The sequence below is a fragment of the Lichenostomus cassidix genome, chromosome 2 (assembly GCF_008360975.1).
Source record: "Lichenostomus cassidix isolate B80296 chromosome 2, HeHo_3.0, whole genome shotgun sequence".
Classification (NCBI taxonomy): domain Eukaryota; kingdom Metazoa; phylum Chordata; class Aves; order Passeriformes; family Meliphagidae; genus Lichenostomus; species Lichenostomus cassidix.
The window spans coordinates 19,766,853-19,780,411 of NC_139482.1; the positions used below are offsets into that span (position 1 = coordinate 19,766,853).

The 13,559-nt window shown below is 38.2% G+C and overlaps 1 protein-coding gene across 1 annotated transcript in view; it reads right to left on the reverse strand.

Moving 5' to 3' along the window:
* Positions 1-2,451: 2,451 nt before the first annotated feature.
* The window catches only part of LOC146440914 (macrophage mannose receptor 1-like), a 30,125-nt gene continuing 19,017 nt past the window's right edge, over positions 2,452-13,559 (reverse strand). Inside the window, exons 20-30 of the mRNA XM_085050592.1 lie at positions 13,008-13,144; positions 12,507-12,621; positions 11,810-12,006; positions 10,504-10,594; positions 8,854-9,086; positions 7,863-8,028; positions 6,531-6,683; positions 5,995-6,111; positions 5,625-5,786; positions 3,643-3,675; positions 2,452-2,983 (exon numbers count right to left, since the gene is read on the reverse strand). Of these exons, the coding sequence (XP_084906718.1) occupies positions 2,814-2,983; positions 3,643-3,675; positions 5,625-5,786; positions 5,995-6,111; positions 6,531-6,683; positions 7,863-8,028; positions 8,854-9,086; positions 10,504-10,594; positions 11,810-12,006; positions 12,507-12,621; positions 13,008-13,144 (1,574 nt within the window). The 3' untranslated portion in view covers positions 2,452-2,813. The remainder of the gene's footprint in view (positions 2,984-3,642; positions 3,676-5,624; positions 5,787-5,994; positions 6,112-6,530; positions 6,684-7,862; positions 8,029-8,853; positions 9,087-10,503; positions 10,595-11,809; positions 12,007-12,506; positions 12,622-13,007; positions 13,145-13,559) is intronic.

Below are 13,559 nucleotides of genomic sequence, written 5' to 3' on the forward strand. Positions count from 1 at the left end.
ATAAAGCTCTGTACTCTAAATAAGGAAATGTCCTGTCACATGGTATTTTGAAATAACTGGAGTGCACACTGTAAACACTGCTCTCTTGGAAGAGCTAGTCCCTTCCAAAACTGCAGTCTCCATCCTTGTAACCAGAGGTGGAGACATTTGTCTTCTTCTGTGACATTGCTAATATTAATACAGGTTAGTTGTCAGGGTGCTGGTCAAGACAGACCTGGAAAAGCAACTTGAGAACTGAGGACAAGAAACCTGCAGTGAAATATCATCAGTTAAGACCCTCTGTCTCTGATTTAACCCTTACATCTCAGAAACAAAGGGAGACAAACCCCCAGTGGTTCAATACATTGCAATAATGTCCCTGTATATCCAGAAGAAAGAGAGGAAACTTTACAGGATCCTGCAGTATTTGGTGCATTATGAGTTCTTTCACACTTTGAGGCTAAATTTACTTTTTTTCTGCACAATCACACTGGTTTCTTTGATCCCAGTTTGGGGCTGGGCTGTTCATAACTGCTTGTCAAAAATGTGAAAAAATTGAAGATGTTCAGCACTGTATGCTAGTGGTAAGCTTCCCTGTAACAGAAGGCAAATTTTTCCCTGGTATTATTTAATACTTTAATCGAGAAAAAGGTTGTGTTTATCTATCTGTGAAATTCCTAATGATGCCATTCCAGGACAAAGCCAAACACAAGCTAAATTGGAAAAGCTCATTTTAATCTGGGAGCAAAGTGCTCATCTGAGGACTTGTATTGGCATGGCAATTCTTGTACAATTATGCTGCAAAGCCATGCTGGCAAATGTTAACAAGTCCTACTATTCCTTCTGTTTATTTACATCACTGAAATTAAAAGAAGTTGTGATAATGAAATTGAAAAAATCAAGAAGTGAAATAGCCAGTAGTGAGCTATATAGAGAAGCTGAACAGTAGATGTCATAGGAGGAGCAATTATTGTCGCTTTTATTTTTTAAAAAGTGTTGGGGAAAATTGTTGCAAGAGCTGGACAAACATATTGACTTGGCTGTAGAAAGTAGTAAGAGAGAAAAACATTTTCTGAAAAAAAATTTGTTTAATAGTAACTATTCTATCTGCAGGTGACATTCAGGGAGAGCTTACTGTGAGCCCACCTTGCAAGAGTAACTGCAAGTCACAGAGCTGAATGGTGCCACAGGCACCAGTGTGGTGAGACACAAATAGAAGCTGAGTTTCCTGAGTGAAACCATATTTCAGATGCATCTAAAATAGCAAAATGAAATGGCTCCAACAAAGGAAATCCCAAGGGAAAATACCTGGAGGACAGAGTTCCTGACCAGTTCTCTCATTTTCCTCACAAAGTGGATCTGGTCCAAACTGGGCTTTTTTGGCCCTCTTGTGTAATTGAATGCTTGTGAGGATTCATCCAGGGCTACAGTGATGGAAGCAGATTAGTACAGACACTGGGACAGGCTAAAAGAGGAATTGAGTACTTCAGAGCTCCCCTGTTCACTTGACCAACCAGCTTCATGCTGGTTACAAACTTTTCGGGATCAGTATCCTGTGTGCTGCACAGCACTTTGTGCAATAGCCTCTTCTCGGCAATGTTCTACACTCTTGCTTGTATTTACACCAAGAAAACTGGAGTTCAGGGCCTAGAAAAGAAACTTCTTTTTTTTTTCTTTTTTCTTCAACTTTCCAGCTTGCTCAATAGACACTGTGCAGCCTGAGGAAGGCATGTTGTTTCCTGGGGATATTGGCTAAACACTCTTTCTCATAAATTGTTGTATTTACAGCTCACTTAAAAGCTATTTTGTAGTGCTGTCTACTGTTTTTCTGACATCTTAAACTTAGTCCCTTGCAGATTTCTAGTACAGAACCATCTGCTGTATTCCTTAGTTTTCAGTTCCTGTTTCTTGCATTTAAAAATGGCAAGTTGGTGCTTATTCAAGCTGAATTCAAAGTGGTGGGGATAGAAGCCCTCCTTGTTTTTGGCAAAACAGTTATTTTTGGTGCTGACAGGAGCACCTCCCTTCCCCTTTCCCCTCACTTGGTTCACAGAGAATGCTGAAGCTGAAAATTATACTAATAAAAAACTTATTTATTTATTTGAAAGCATTAAAAAAAGAAGGAGGAATGTAAGGGTCAGAATATTTTTATTCATGTAAGTGAACATAATACAGTTAATAAACATATTATTGAATTGAAAAATGTTTACAACTTACACCTGGACTTAAAATTCTTTGCTGGCATGAAATGTTTTTCCATAGCAGAAAATGTACATGACAAGGTTATCTGAGATAAGTACATGAAGCAGTTTTATAAGTGTAATAGGATACAGCCATAAGGAACAATAAAATTTCTGGTCTGATTCAGTGAAGCCTGTGGGGTGAAATGAGTTCAAGTTTGCAACAGAGTTAGACAGGTTCTATTTTTGAGTCCTTTTCAGTATCCACAAAGTCACAGCAATGCAGTTCTAATAGGCATTCACATTTTATTGGACATTCATTCTCACTAGTTGACTTTAATAGTCCTTTTTCAGTATATATATATCCTTTTGACAATTTTTTTGCACTACTGTCCTTGCTAAGGCACTTGAGAACATCTTGACCATTACAAAATTATAACATCAAAATATAATTCTGATTCTGTAAAACATTCACAATAAAAAAAGAATGAGCTACTGCAAAAAGGGCAAAGTAACTTATGATTACACTGGATCTCACTTAAGATCACACTAGAGACCTTTAACAGATACATCCTTTAATTTCAGTGAGTAACTTGCTGCTCCAAGAAACATGCCACAGGATCCATTCTCACCAATTCTTCAGTCGCCAACACATCATTTTAATAGTGTTTCATTCCCAGAATCTGCTGAGAGCTCATTTTGTCTTTTTCTTTTGTAGAAATAGGCTGCCATGCCAGCTCCAAAAACAGTTAAAATAGCCAAGAAAATGAGGAGCCAAACAGAGACATGAACAGGTGGGTGAGTCTCTCCATTCTTTTCCTTGCCTGAAATGAATCCATATAATTGTGAGAAATCACAGTAGTTTTTAACTCCACATACAATGTGAAAAACATGGTGGAGATGCTCTCTCCTGCCTGAACTTGAAGGCTATAAATCCGAGCCCTGAATTGTTGCTGATCAGGAGCCAGGTCTCTGTTCCTAAAGCTAACATGGTTTTAGTGGATCTGGATTACAGTGATGTACAGTGCATGCAGTGGATGCTTGTAAGAATTTAATGAAAATGTATGCTTTAGATGGATACAGGACACTAATTATTTGAAAGGAGTTTTACAATATCTTTATGTTACCTTATTTACAATAATATCTCTGAAAGAAAGTTTCATATACATCTACATGATTTCCATATACATCTACATGGTTTCCAACAGCCTAGCTAAAGCTCTCTGTAGCTGTTCTCAAAGTTCTTCTCAAGCCTGGTCACTGCTGAGCTTATCAGCTCAGGGTTAGCCCTGCAGCTCTCCTGCTGGCCAAGAACATGTGAGGCTGCTGTGCATGTAAAAGGCACAGTGGGGTTACCCTGAGGGATTGATAGCAGTGCAACCCTCAGCAGGACTTGTTCTCTAAAAGAGAGGGATTTGGGAAAACTTATTTTCAGTTCTTCTTCTATTTAGATTTGTGTTAATTTTCCTATGAAGGCTCTTACCTTTTTGCTGTGTAGGACTCCCATTTGGCTCAACTTCAATGAATATTAAAGAGAAATTATAGGACATTATTAGAATCTGTAAGTTTGACTGTTTTGCCAAAATAATACAGGAACAAAAAACCCTGAAGTACTACCATTGCATTAATAACATATGTCTGGTATAAAAGGCAACAAAGTGAGGCAAAAAATACATTGTTAAGCTTTTACCTTCTGACTTTACCTTATCCATTCTTCTAAAACTTTATATTGTTTTTATATTATCAACATTAAGACTCTTTTCTATGTTCATACAAAGTACCTTTTCACATTTTTCCTGAAATACTAATTTTAGTGTACTAAGAACATGATGCACCACTCTGGAGATTAATTTTACATGGAACATTTTAGGAAGATCTGCATGTCTAGCGCTTACAAAATTCTTGAGTCTTAAATGTCTTCCCTAGAAAACGTCTACTGAATCGTAGGAGTAATCTTCCTATTTGCCTCTGTGTAAGAGAAAGACAGAGAAAAATGAGACATTTTAAATTTTTTGTTGCTGTTGAAGAAGTATAAAAAAATTGTGTGGCACTCAGAAACAAAGAATTATACACAGAATTAAAGATTTGGCAAAAACTCTTGATAGCCAGAGGAGAATTTATAAAGGCAAAATGGAAAGTGAAAGCAAACAGAATGCAAAATTAATAGGTACAAGGAACCCCCACTAAGGTGGGAAATAGTTATGTATGGGAGCAGCGTGTGATTCAATGGATGGACTTTAGAGATTCCTTCTTATTTTAGTACTGTGTAGGATGGAATGTAATTAGGATGTTTTTACAAACTCTGTAATAGGTATTAACTCATTTACTGTTGTGGGTGTGTGCTGATTTAAGCACAGAAATTAGCAGTGCATGGGAGATGACTGTTTCTTGGTTACACTTCAGTTTATCTAATTAAAGATTACTTGGAAAATTACTAAATGCTAACCCCAAATTTTCAGTTATTTTTTCACCACCTACCATGTCTTGAGGTGTCTTTAGTATTGAAATCAAGTTCTTTCAGCTTTTCATCCAAATAATGGAAACTTAAAACTGGCTTTACAGCCACCCTTTACTTTTTTTGACGTTTTCAGCGTTAAGACAGAGAGTTCCCCATGATTTACTAGGAACCATGCACAATGCAAAAGCTGGAAAATTAAATCTGATCTCACACCTACTACAAAAGAAAGTGCAAAGGTTTAAAGATGGCTAATTTCTATTTTTTTAATTAATATAGATTGAATTTTAGCATCTAAGTTAAGAGAATTGAATGATAGTGCTTTCTTTCACACAATTTCCTTTGTATCTCCACTTGAGAATATTTCATGTACTGTTTTATCTCTCAAACATTAGTCTGCTATATGCAGTATTGTATGAAGTTTTCCAGAAGTGCTGATAATAAGACAGCTTCTGCAATGAATTGAAGTTTCCATTTAGAAGGGAACTGTTCCTCATATTATTATTGCAATACAAACATGTAACCTTTTAGAATGCCTGAGGCATTATTGACTTATAGGTTGTTGAATGAGTACCTATATGAAGCCAGTTAGGGATGTTGGGAAGTAATAATTTTTGAGAATAACAAGTTGAGAGAGGAAGACTGGTTATTCATATTGATTCCTCCTTGCAAGTGTATAGTAACTGTAATAGTATGTAGTTCTTGGAATAGTCAGACCCTTGCACAGGTGTTTGACAGGTGCCATATAAATTCCTGTGTCAGGTACTCAAAAGTTTCTGAAAGTTTCATTCTCAGCCTAGGCTGTACAGGATGTTACTGTATTTCCATGTGACTGCAGGGATGTGAAGAGCTTGCAGTCTGCAAAAACAGGCGACTACAAATGATTAGAGAAGTGGGATATGCCAAACAAAACTGCCAGAAATTACTTCCAGCCCTGTGGTGGACGGCTGTAAGAGTTGCTAGTGAACAGATCTGCCCTGTCACTAAGGGCTGACACACTGAGGACCTACCTTTGGGTTTTTTGCAGATAAATCCTTTTTCAGAAGAGCAATCGCTTTTGTCCCAATAACCAGATGGTGCAGTTATTTCAACACATCGATGCTCCACACCAAACTCTTTCTCCTCCCAGTTAACAAAATCCAGTACAGCATTATCTAGCCACAACCACTGGCCTACAAAGTAACAAGCAGAGTAAAAAAAAAATTAAAATGGATCTATTTCATTAATATTTTAACTCCTTAGCCCAGCAATTAACTTTAAAAGTCTACAGTAAGCCACTTCTCAGCAGAAACCCATGTTTTTTTTGTAGAAGTACAGTAATCCTCAATTTCCTTATATTAGCAAAGTATTTTTCCATTAAAAAATGAAAGTAATACATACCTTCCACATTTTGGTAAAGTCCTATCCAAAAGCCTCCTACTTTATTTCCAAGTGGTTGAATTTTATGGGTCAGAAAGTGAGATTCATCCATGTTTTCTACTGAAACCAAGGTAGCTCCTGAAAGGCATCAATAAGTAGATAACCTATGTGAGCTATCACTGTAACAACCTTCTCTTTCTATTCTGTACAAACAATAGCTCCTGGCAACATTAATGCTGCTCTGTTGGTCTCTCCATTGCTGCTTGCAGAAGACAATGAGCTGGAGGTGCTTAGGGGCTGTGTCCCCCCACTGCTGCCCCCAGGATGGTATCCCAGAAGTCAGGAGCTGATGGGGAAATCCACACACTGGGAAGCTGCAGACCTGAGAGGAGAGAAGCCACTCGTGTCAGCTTGTTTTCATTGTGCCAGCTTTAGAACAGCTCAGTAGGTAAAAAAAATATTTCTAACTTTATAAAAAATCAGTATTTTTCCATTTTTATGTGAGTTTTGTATAAACCTTGGTACAAATCTTTTTAGCTGGTAATGAAGGCTCTCACCTAAGCGAGCACACTCAAGGGAGGCCAGAGCCCAGCTCATCCCAGCTGATGCTTCGAGGTAGTAGCAGTGATCGTGGTAAGGGATCCAAGCTTGGAGTTCATCTCCTTCAGGACAGTCTCCAGGCAGCTGAGCAGGGTCAGTAGGAGCTATCTCTAAAGAATCCATATGGTGTGAAATTGTTATTGCATTATGAGTCGCCTATGATTCTATAATATGTGTGTAAATAGGGTGGGGTTTCTCTCACCCAGCTTTAGCTCTCTGGACATCTACTCCTGAGTATTCCCACATTCCCCCAACCCAGACAGCAGGGAGAGCCAAGCAGTCAAAAGTGTGAAACATCTTTTTCTCAAATCATATTTCTTAGGACAAGGAATCCCAATTGCATCCTGCAGCATCTAACTAACTACCTTGGCAGTACTGTGAGGAAAGCAAACCCTGAGGGATGATATAAATCTAAAAGTTGTGTTATCACAACACAGAAAGCTGCTGTAGGCTAATGAATCATTGATGCCACAGTCCCATGTTGTCTGGCTGCCTGGTCTCTTCATGTTGTCACTTTATAGAAAAAAAAGCCATCAGTGGAGCATGCCTCTGCCAAATTAGACTCTGTTTCTGATCATGGGTGCAAGTCTAATTCACTTTGATGGGTCTGTGGTTTTTGCACTGCATAAGCAGACCAAATGTATGGCTGGAAAGTTTAATTGGGAAGCCAGTTTTGAGTGGCAAAACCTACTGCAAAACTCATACCAGCAACAGACCAAATTATGCGGCCTTAAAGAAGGGAAAACAGCATGATTCCACAAAATCTAGATGCAAACATGCCTCTGCATATATCTTCAGAGAGTTAAGTATCATTTCCATTCCCAAGGCTCTCACACCTACATCAGAATGGTTTTAGCTCGAGCAATGGAGAATGGAAATGAAACTCTAGCCTGTATTTTGGATCAGTGGCACATGTGTGTGAGCTTCCCCAGCTTCAGTTCATACAGTCAGTGCACAATCCCTGCACTTAGCCAAATTACACACAGGCTCATGTGATTTATGGTCACACCTTGGAAAGAGCAAGATAGACCTTGAAGATTGATCTTCATCTTATGGAAACAGTCTTACCATGAAAGCAGTGCAGCCATATCCATCTGCACAAGAGCCTTTCCTGTGCCTAAGTTTGCCCATGATCCTATAGCAAACACCCATACTCTGCAGGGAGGCAGGTGCTGCCCTGAAGCATAGCCCTCTGCAGGAGTGGCCCAAGCTAGAGCAAAGTCTCCAGGATTAGGCAGATTGATGGAATTAGGAATGTGTCTTTAAAATTGTTACATGCCCTTGCTTACCATCTGACATCATGCAAACTGAAAAGTAGCTTTCATTGCAAGATGCTGTTTTCCAAGTACCATCAAGATCCAGGTAAACACAACCATTGTTCTCCTTTGGTTCCCCTGCTGCCCATTTTGTGTACCTGGTTTTCCGGTTATTGGTCCATTTGTAATAGCCACCAGTCTGTAAACAAATAAATTCTGGTAATAGATTTTTTTTTTTACATAAAAGGTTCTGTCACATAAATACAGTGTAAATATAATGATATGTCTATTTGATTTTTTCAGAAAAAAGAGCCCTTTTTTTTAAGCCCCATTCACTGTTCTAGGCAATGTCACTGGGCAATTTGAGTTACACAAGAACTACATATGAACACTGTTCAACACTGCATTGCTTTTGGGAGGGTTTTTCTGAAGTGACAAACTTCTACAACAGGGCAAGAAATTCAAGAACCTAAGGTCGTTTAGTAAATCCTATATCAAGAGAAGCAATTACAGAGAATTTGTCCCCTCTGCTCTGCTTTATTTAAATTAAAATTGGAAGCTATTTGTGCATAAAGATTACTTGACATTAAACATTAAACAGTCAGCTTAAATCTTAAAATATCTCCCTAATACTTGTAGTAACTTTTATTAATATAATAATTGCTCTAAGTATCTCCCTGTATAGCAGAGCATTTGACTTTCAGGGCAGCCAACAGTCACTCTATGACAGCTGCAATTTCTGGCTTGTGACCCTCAGTGTGTGCCTTGGCTTCTTCTACTGTTTCTAGAACATCCTACTTTCATCTTTTGCTTTCTGGGTAACCTTTTTGGTGATTCTTCGTTCCGTTTGGTGGATGAAAATCCTTGACTAATCCTAGCAGGAGCACTAGATTTTTGTGCATTTACACAGTGAAGCCATGCACAATACAGCTGTTCCAGCACTGATATGAGCTGGTCATCCAGAGGTCTACCAAAGCAGGAGAGCTCCCTGAGCACCTGCACCTCCCATCTGTCCAGCACTTACCATCTTGCCATTGAGACCAATCCATACAGGTTTTCCATATTTCAGCATCTGGATCCACAAGAATGAATGGATGTAGGCATCTGAAATGCTTGCAAGTTCTGCAGATTTGTCTTCACAATTTTTTCTGGCCTCCTCCCATTGCATTTCAGATGAAATGATTGAATAGCTGCTGTCACCATAATGTGTAAAGCCAGAGGCTGGGTTTGTTGTTGGTACTTCAGGCTGTGAGGGAACTATGGAGAAAAAACTAAATGCATGAATTTACAACATATTGCTCTTGTCTAGCATGGAAGCTATAAAAAATAGGTCCAAAAGTCCAGTCAATAAGTCAAAATCTTTTTTTAACCTCATGAACAAAACAAAACAACAAGCAGAAAACAAAACAAAATGACAACAAACCCAAAAAAACAACAAAACAACCAAACCAAACTAACAAACAAAAAAAAATCTGAAAACACACCAAAAAAAACTCCACCAAAAAAAGTGCTAAAAGCAGCTTTCAAAACATGGAGAAAATTTGCTAATGTAATAAACTGAGTGAAATCCTGGATGCCCTGAAGCAGAGTATACTTGCTATGGACCTGACTGATTCAGAATAAGACTCCTAAATTGGATATTTCAGATTCTGTGTTCTAAGTTATTTGACTAAATCTGAATATCTGAGTACACAGCTATTTTAGATCACTGGTGAAGAGGACTTAGGACAAGGCATTTAAGGCATTAACTGTTTTACTCTGTAGTCTCAGCCTGAGACTTTGATACCTGATGCTCATTGATCACCAGTTGCTGCTGACACCAAGTTGTTGGCCTGTCTGCAAGGGCTGCCAGAATGCTACCTGCATGTTTGAGTCAGGCAATGTATATTTCCACCCTTGAGACTGTAAATGTATTCAGAAGAGCTGGAACTGGGATCAAGCAAATTAAAAATGCTGCCATAAATCTATATGTTTGCTGTGCAGGCAGAGTGTCTTCTTACAAGTAAGTTAGCTGAGAGTGCATAGGCTGCAAGAGCTGACTGAAGTGAGAGGTCAAAGAATAATTTTTAGTTTAATAAAGCTGAGGCAAAACTGTTTTGCTATCTGTGCTTTGCCTTCTCTACTCCCATTATATGGTTGGGCAGCTGGGATTTGCATAATTATAATTCTACTGGAGAAGAGTCAACATTCATTACTCATTTTGTTGTAAAAGAAAGAATAATGTTCTTCTACAATAAAGACACATATAAGAAGCTGTACATTTTGATTGACATCACATGGCATTCAGTAAAAATACTGGGAGGATTAAATGTTCTGCTCAGAGACATCCAGGGGAATGGGAAGATCACTGCAAGAACATAATTTACACTGTACTTAAACAGGGTGCCTAACCCCTCATACTTCAGTAAAAAGAAATCCATTTTCATTCATTATTCTCTAGTATTATTCATGATTAGATAAAAACCCCCAATTAAGATAGTGGTTTCTCTTCAGCAATTTCTGTGAAACAAATTGTGCTTTAAACATAACCCTGACTTAACACTGATGGAGCTCTGAAAGCCTGAGAGACTCAGAATGAGACTCAAAGCTGGAAGAAACCACATTAGATTATACATTCAGCTTCTCTAACCAAGATACTCCTTCTCTTTGGGAGACTGGGTGGAACAGAACTCACGTGGATTCATCTGGCACACATAGCCTCTTTCATTGTCACAGCTATCATCCCTCCACTTCCCCTCTGACTTCCTGATGAAGACACAATCTGTCTGAAGGAGAGGGGAAAAGGCACAGCCATTAGAAAAGGCAATAAGGCAGTGGTAAGCTGAAGCTCCTGTGCTGCTAGCACAGGCCTGATGGCAGAGAGGAGAGGAGCTCATCGAACACCTGGGTAATTACTTTGGGTTTCCTAGGTTTCTGTCAAGCAGCTTGACAGGTCAAGCTGTCAAGTAGTAGCTTGACATTATTTAGTAGCAACCCCTTAAATTTGAAGCAGGCTTCCACTGGCGCCACCAAAGGTCTGAAAGAAGTCATTTAAAACCAACTTTGACAGTTTTATTAAGAATACTTTAACGACTGTAGAATTTACTAAGGTACCTATACTAAATCATCTCAGTTCTGATTTACATTTATGTAGATCCACTTCAAAACATTTTTATTAATGAGAAAAACCATACAAGAACTAATAAAAGCACAAGTCTGCGCTAGTCTAACTGAAGCACACTCTTGCAGAAAGCAGACACTCTTTGTTGTTTTTCTTACAGTCATTGTCAAGTTATCATTATCAGATCCCTTTAGCAACAAAAAAATTCACCTCCTTATGTTAATTGCTCCAATATTTCTTTCATTATGCCCCTGATTACAAGACTGGCCAAAGCAGTCTTTCAGCATTTAATCCAAGTTTCTCCTTGACGCTGATTTAAGTAAGTTTCAGTCATCAGCAAATTGACTGATGGTAGATGTCAAAATCTTGGGTGACTACCTGCCAATCATTTCCTCAGAAATCACCACCTTTGGAAAAGAGATTGAATTTCAGCAGAGAAATAGTAATTTCATTGAAGATATCAATTTGTACCATCAGAAATGAGTAAAGCAGTGTGGGAGCACATTAGCCAGGAATGGGACATACACACAGACAAATTATTGTTGCATCAACAATCTTAATTTTGGTTTATCAGACCTTCTCTGTGTTTGGTGTTGCAACTTTAGTAATTGCACTAATGCAGTTTTGGGGGGAACTGATGTAATATAAGCTTCTCCAAGTTTCTTTTAGAGAACTGGTCTTTTGCAATAGCTCAGATGGAAGGCACAAAACCCCTCTTCTATAGAACCTTTGCCAAACATTTGGATGCATTTGGAATCATTATCAGATGGTTTGCTAAACCCCATCCTGCTTACAAAAGGACTTGTTTCAGCATCCTATTATTGCTGTTGTAACTTTTCTTAGCTGCCTAAGATACACAGGTTACTCAAATTTCCTGTACCTCCAGAGGATCATCCATCAGCCATCTAATATCATAATAATCATAGTAGCCTTGTTTCTTTTCTGGTGCACCATTAAGCCAGTTGGTGTAGGAAACAGTGCTGCCATCTGTCCACAAAAATGTGGACTCTTTGTTGATGTCATTCATCCCAATCCAAACATCAGTTGCGGCATACTTCAAATGATAGAAAAGGAAAGCTGGGGGAAGGAAAGATTTCTCATTAGAGGAAAGCTCATCGTGACTTGCCCAAAACAGGGAAAATGTGCAAAAGCCCCAAATGGGGGCCATAATAGGATAATTTTTCACTACAGAGACCATCTACCTTTAATTAAATGTTCAGATAAGCATCCCTTCCCCACTGTGTATGCTCACATAGCGTTTCAGCAACTCATATTGCCAGTAACAGACAGAAAATATAGTTTTCTGTCAGTATGAGAGATCTGTGCAACCACACTCAAAAAAACCCTGGAAGTTTCATGAAAACAAAGCAACTGAAAGAACTAGAAACAAACTTTATTTCTTATGTGTAACAATTTTAGCTATTGCCTTGCACTTTGGAGTTAAAATAAACCATGGGCCAACCTGCCTAATATGCAATTTTCATCAGTTAATTCCATATTCTATATTGGAGAGTATAGCAGTTTCTTTAGTGAGAGATTAAGATTTTTTTTTCTTTCAAGAGAGCCCATATACATACCTTGCACTTGTTCATTTGGTATAGTAGCCAGGTTTCCTCCCAGTTTGAAACAAACATCTCGTGCAGCATGCCATGTGAGATTTCTTGTTATATTGGAAGCAAATACGTTGAAACACTGGAAACAAATCAAGCATTTTTCAAACTAGCAAAGATTGGAACTATTGTATGTGACTAATATCAATTAGCCCTAAAATGTACTTTTCTGCAGGAAAATGCCCATAAAGAAGACAGGAGGAGAGTTTTCTTAAACAACAGTGTATTTTGAGCCTGCAAAAACTGTGCTCTCTGAAATGTATTCAGCATAAATCTACTTTTACTGTATTTCTCCTCAAAGTCAAATGTCTATAGTCAGCTCAAAACAAGCCCAGTCAATCCAGCCTTCATGTTCTAAATAATTACTCTCCAGATTTACTTTATATTCATAAAAAATATGAGGTTTTCAGGATTTTCTTATCAGTTCTACTGCTTTACACAGTTTACTGAAGATACTTGTTGACAAACCTTGTTGTTAAAGAAAATCCAACTTTCTGGACATCCTCCGGGAGGCAATGGAGAAGCAAATGTTGCATTAATAGAAATCTTATGTTTTTCACATACAAATTTGTTGGCAGAACCACAGTTTATGTCATTCCACAAGCCTGAAAATAAAAATAAAATAAAATAAAATAAAATAAAATAAAATAAATAAGTCAAGGCATTACAGTATTTGTAATAATTTATGACTTTTTTTCTTTTTTTTTTAAGATGAAAGCAATTTTCTCTATTTTGTATTCGAAACTGCAGCTTGATCTGAAGGCAAAGTAACCTTGGCACCTTCAAATGAGACAGCTTAATCCCTTAGAGTAAAACCTCTGTAGCCCCTTGTAGTTAATTTGAACTGTCTGTTCTGCTGCTTGTTCAGGGTACCTGTTTATGGTTTGTTTGAGCTCTGGCATCATCACATTGCAGGCAGCAGGGAAATACACCAGTAAACAAATTTGAAAAGAAGATGGATCAGAGATGGGTGAGATAGGAAACACCAGATCAATCTAATGGCACAATGCAGTGTTCAAA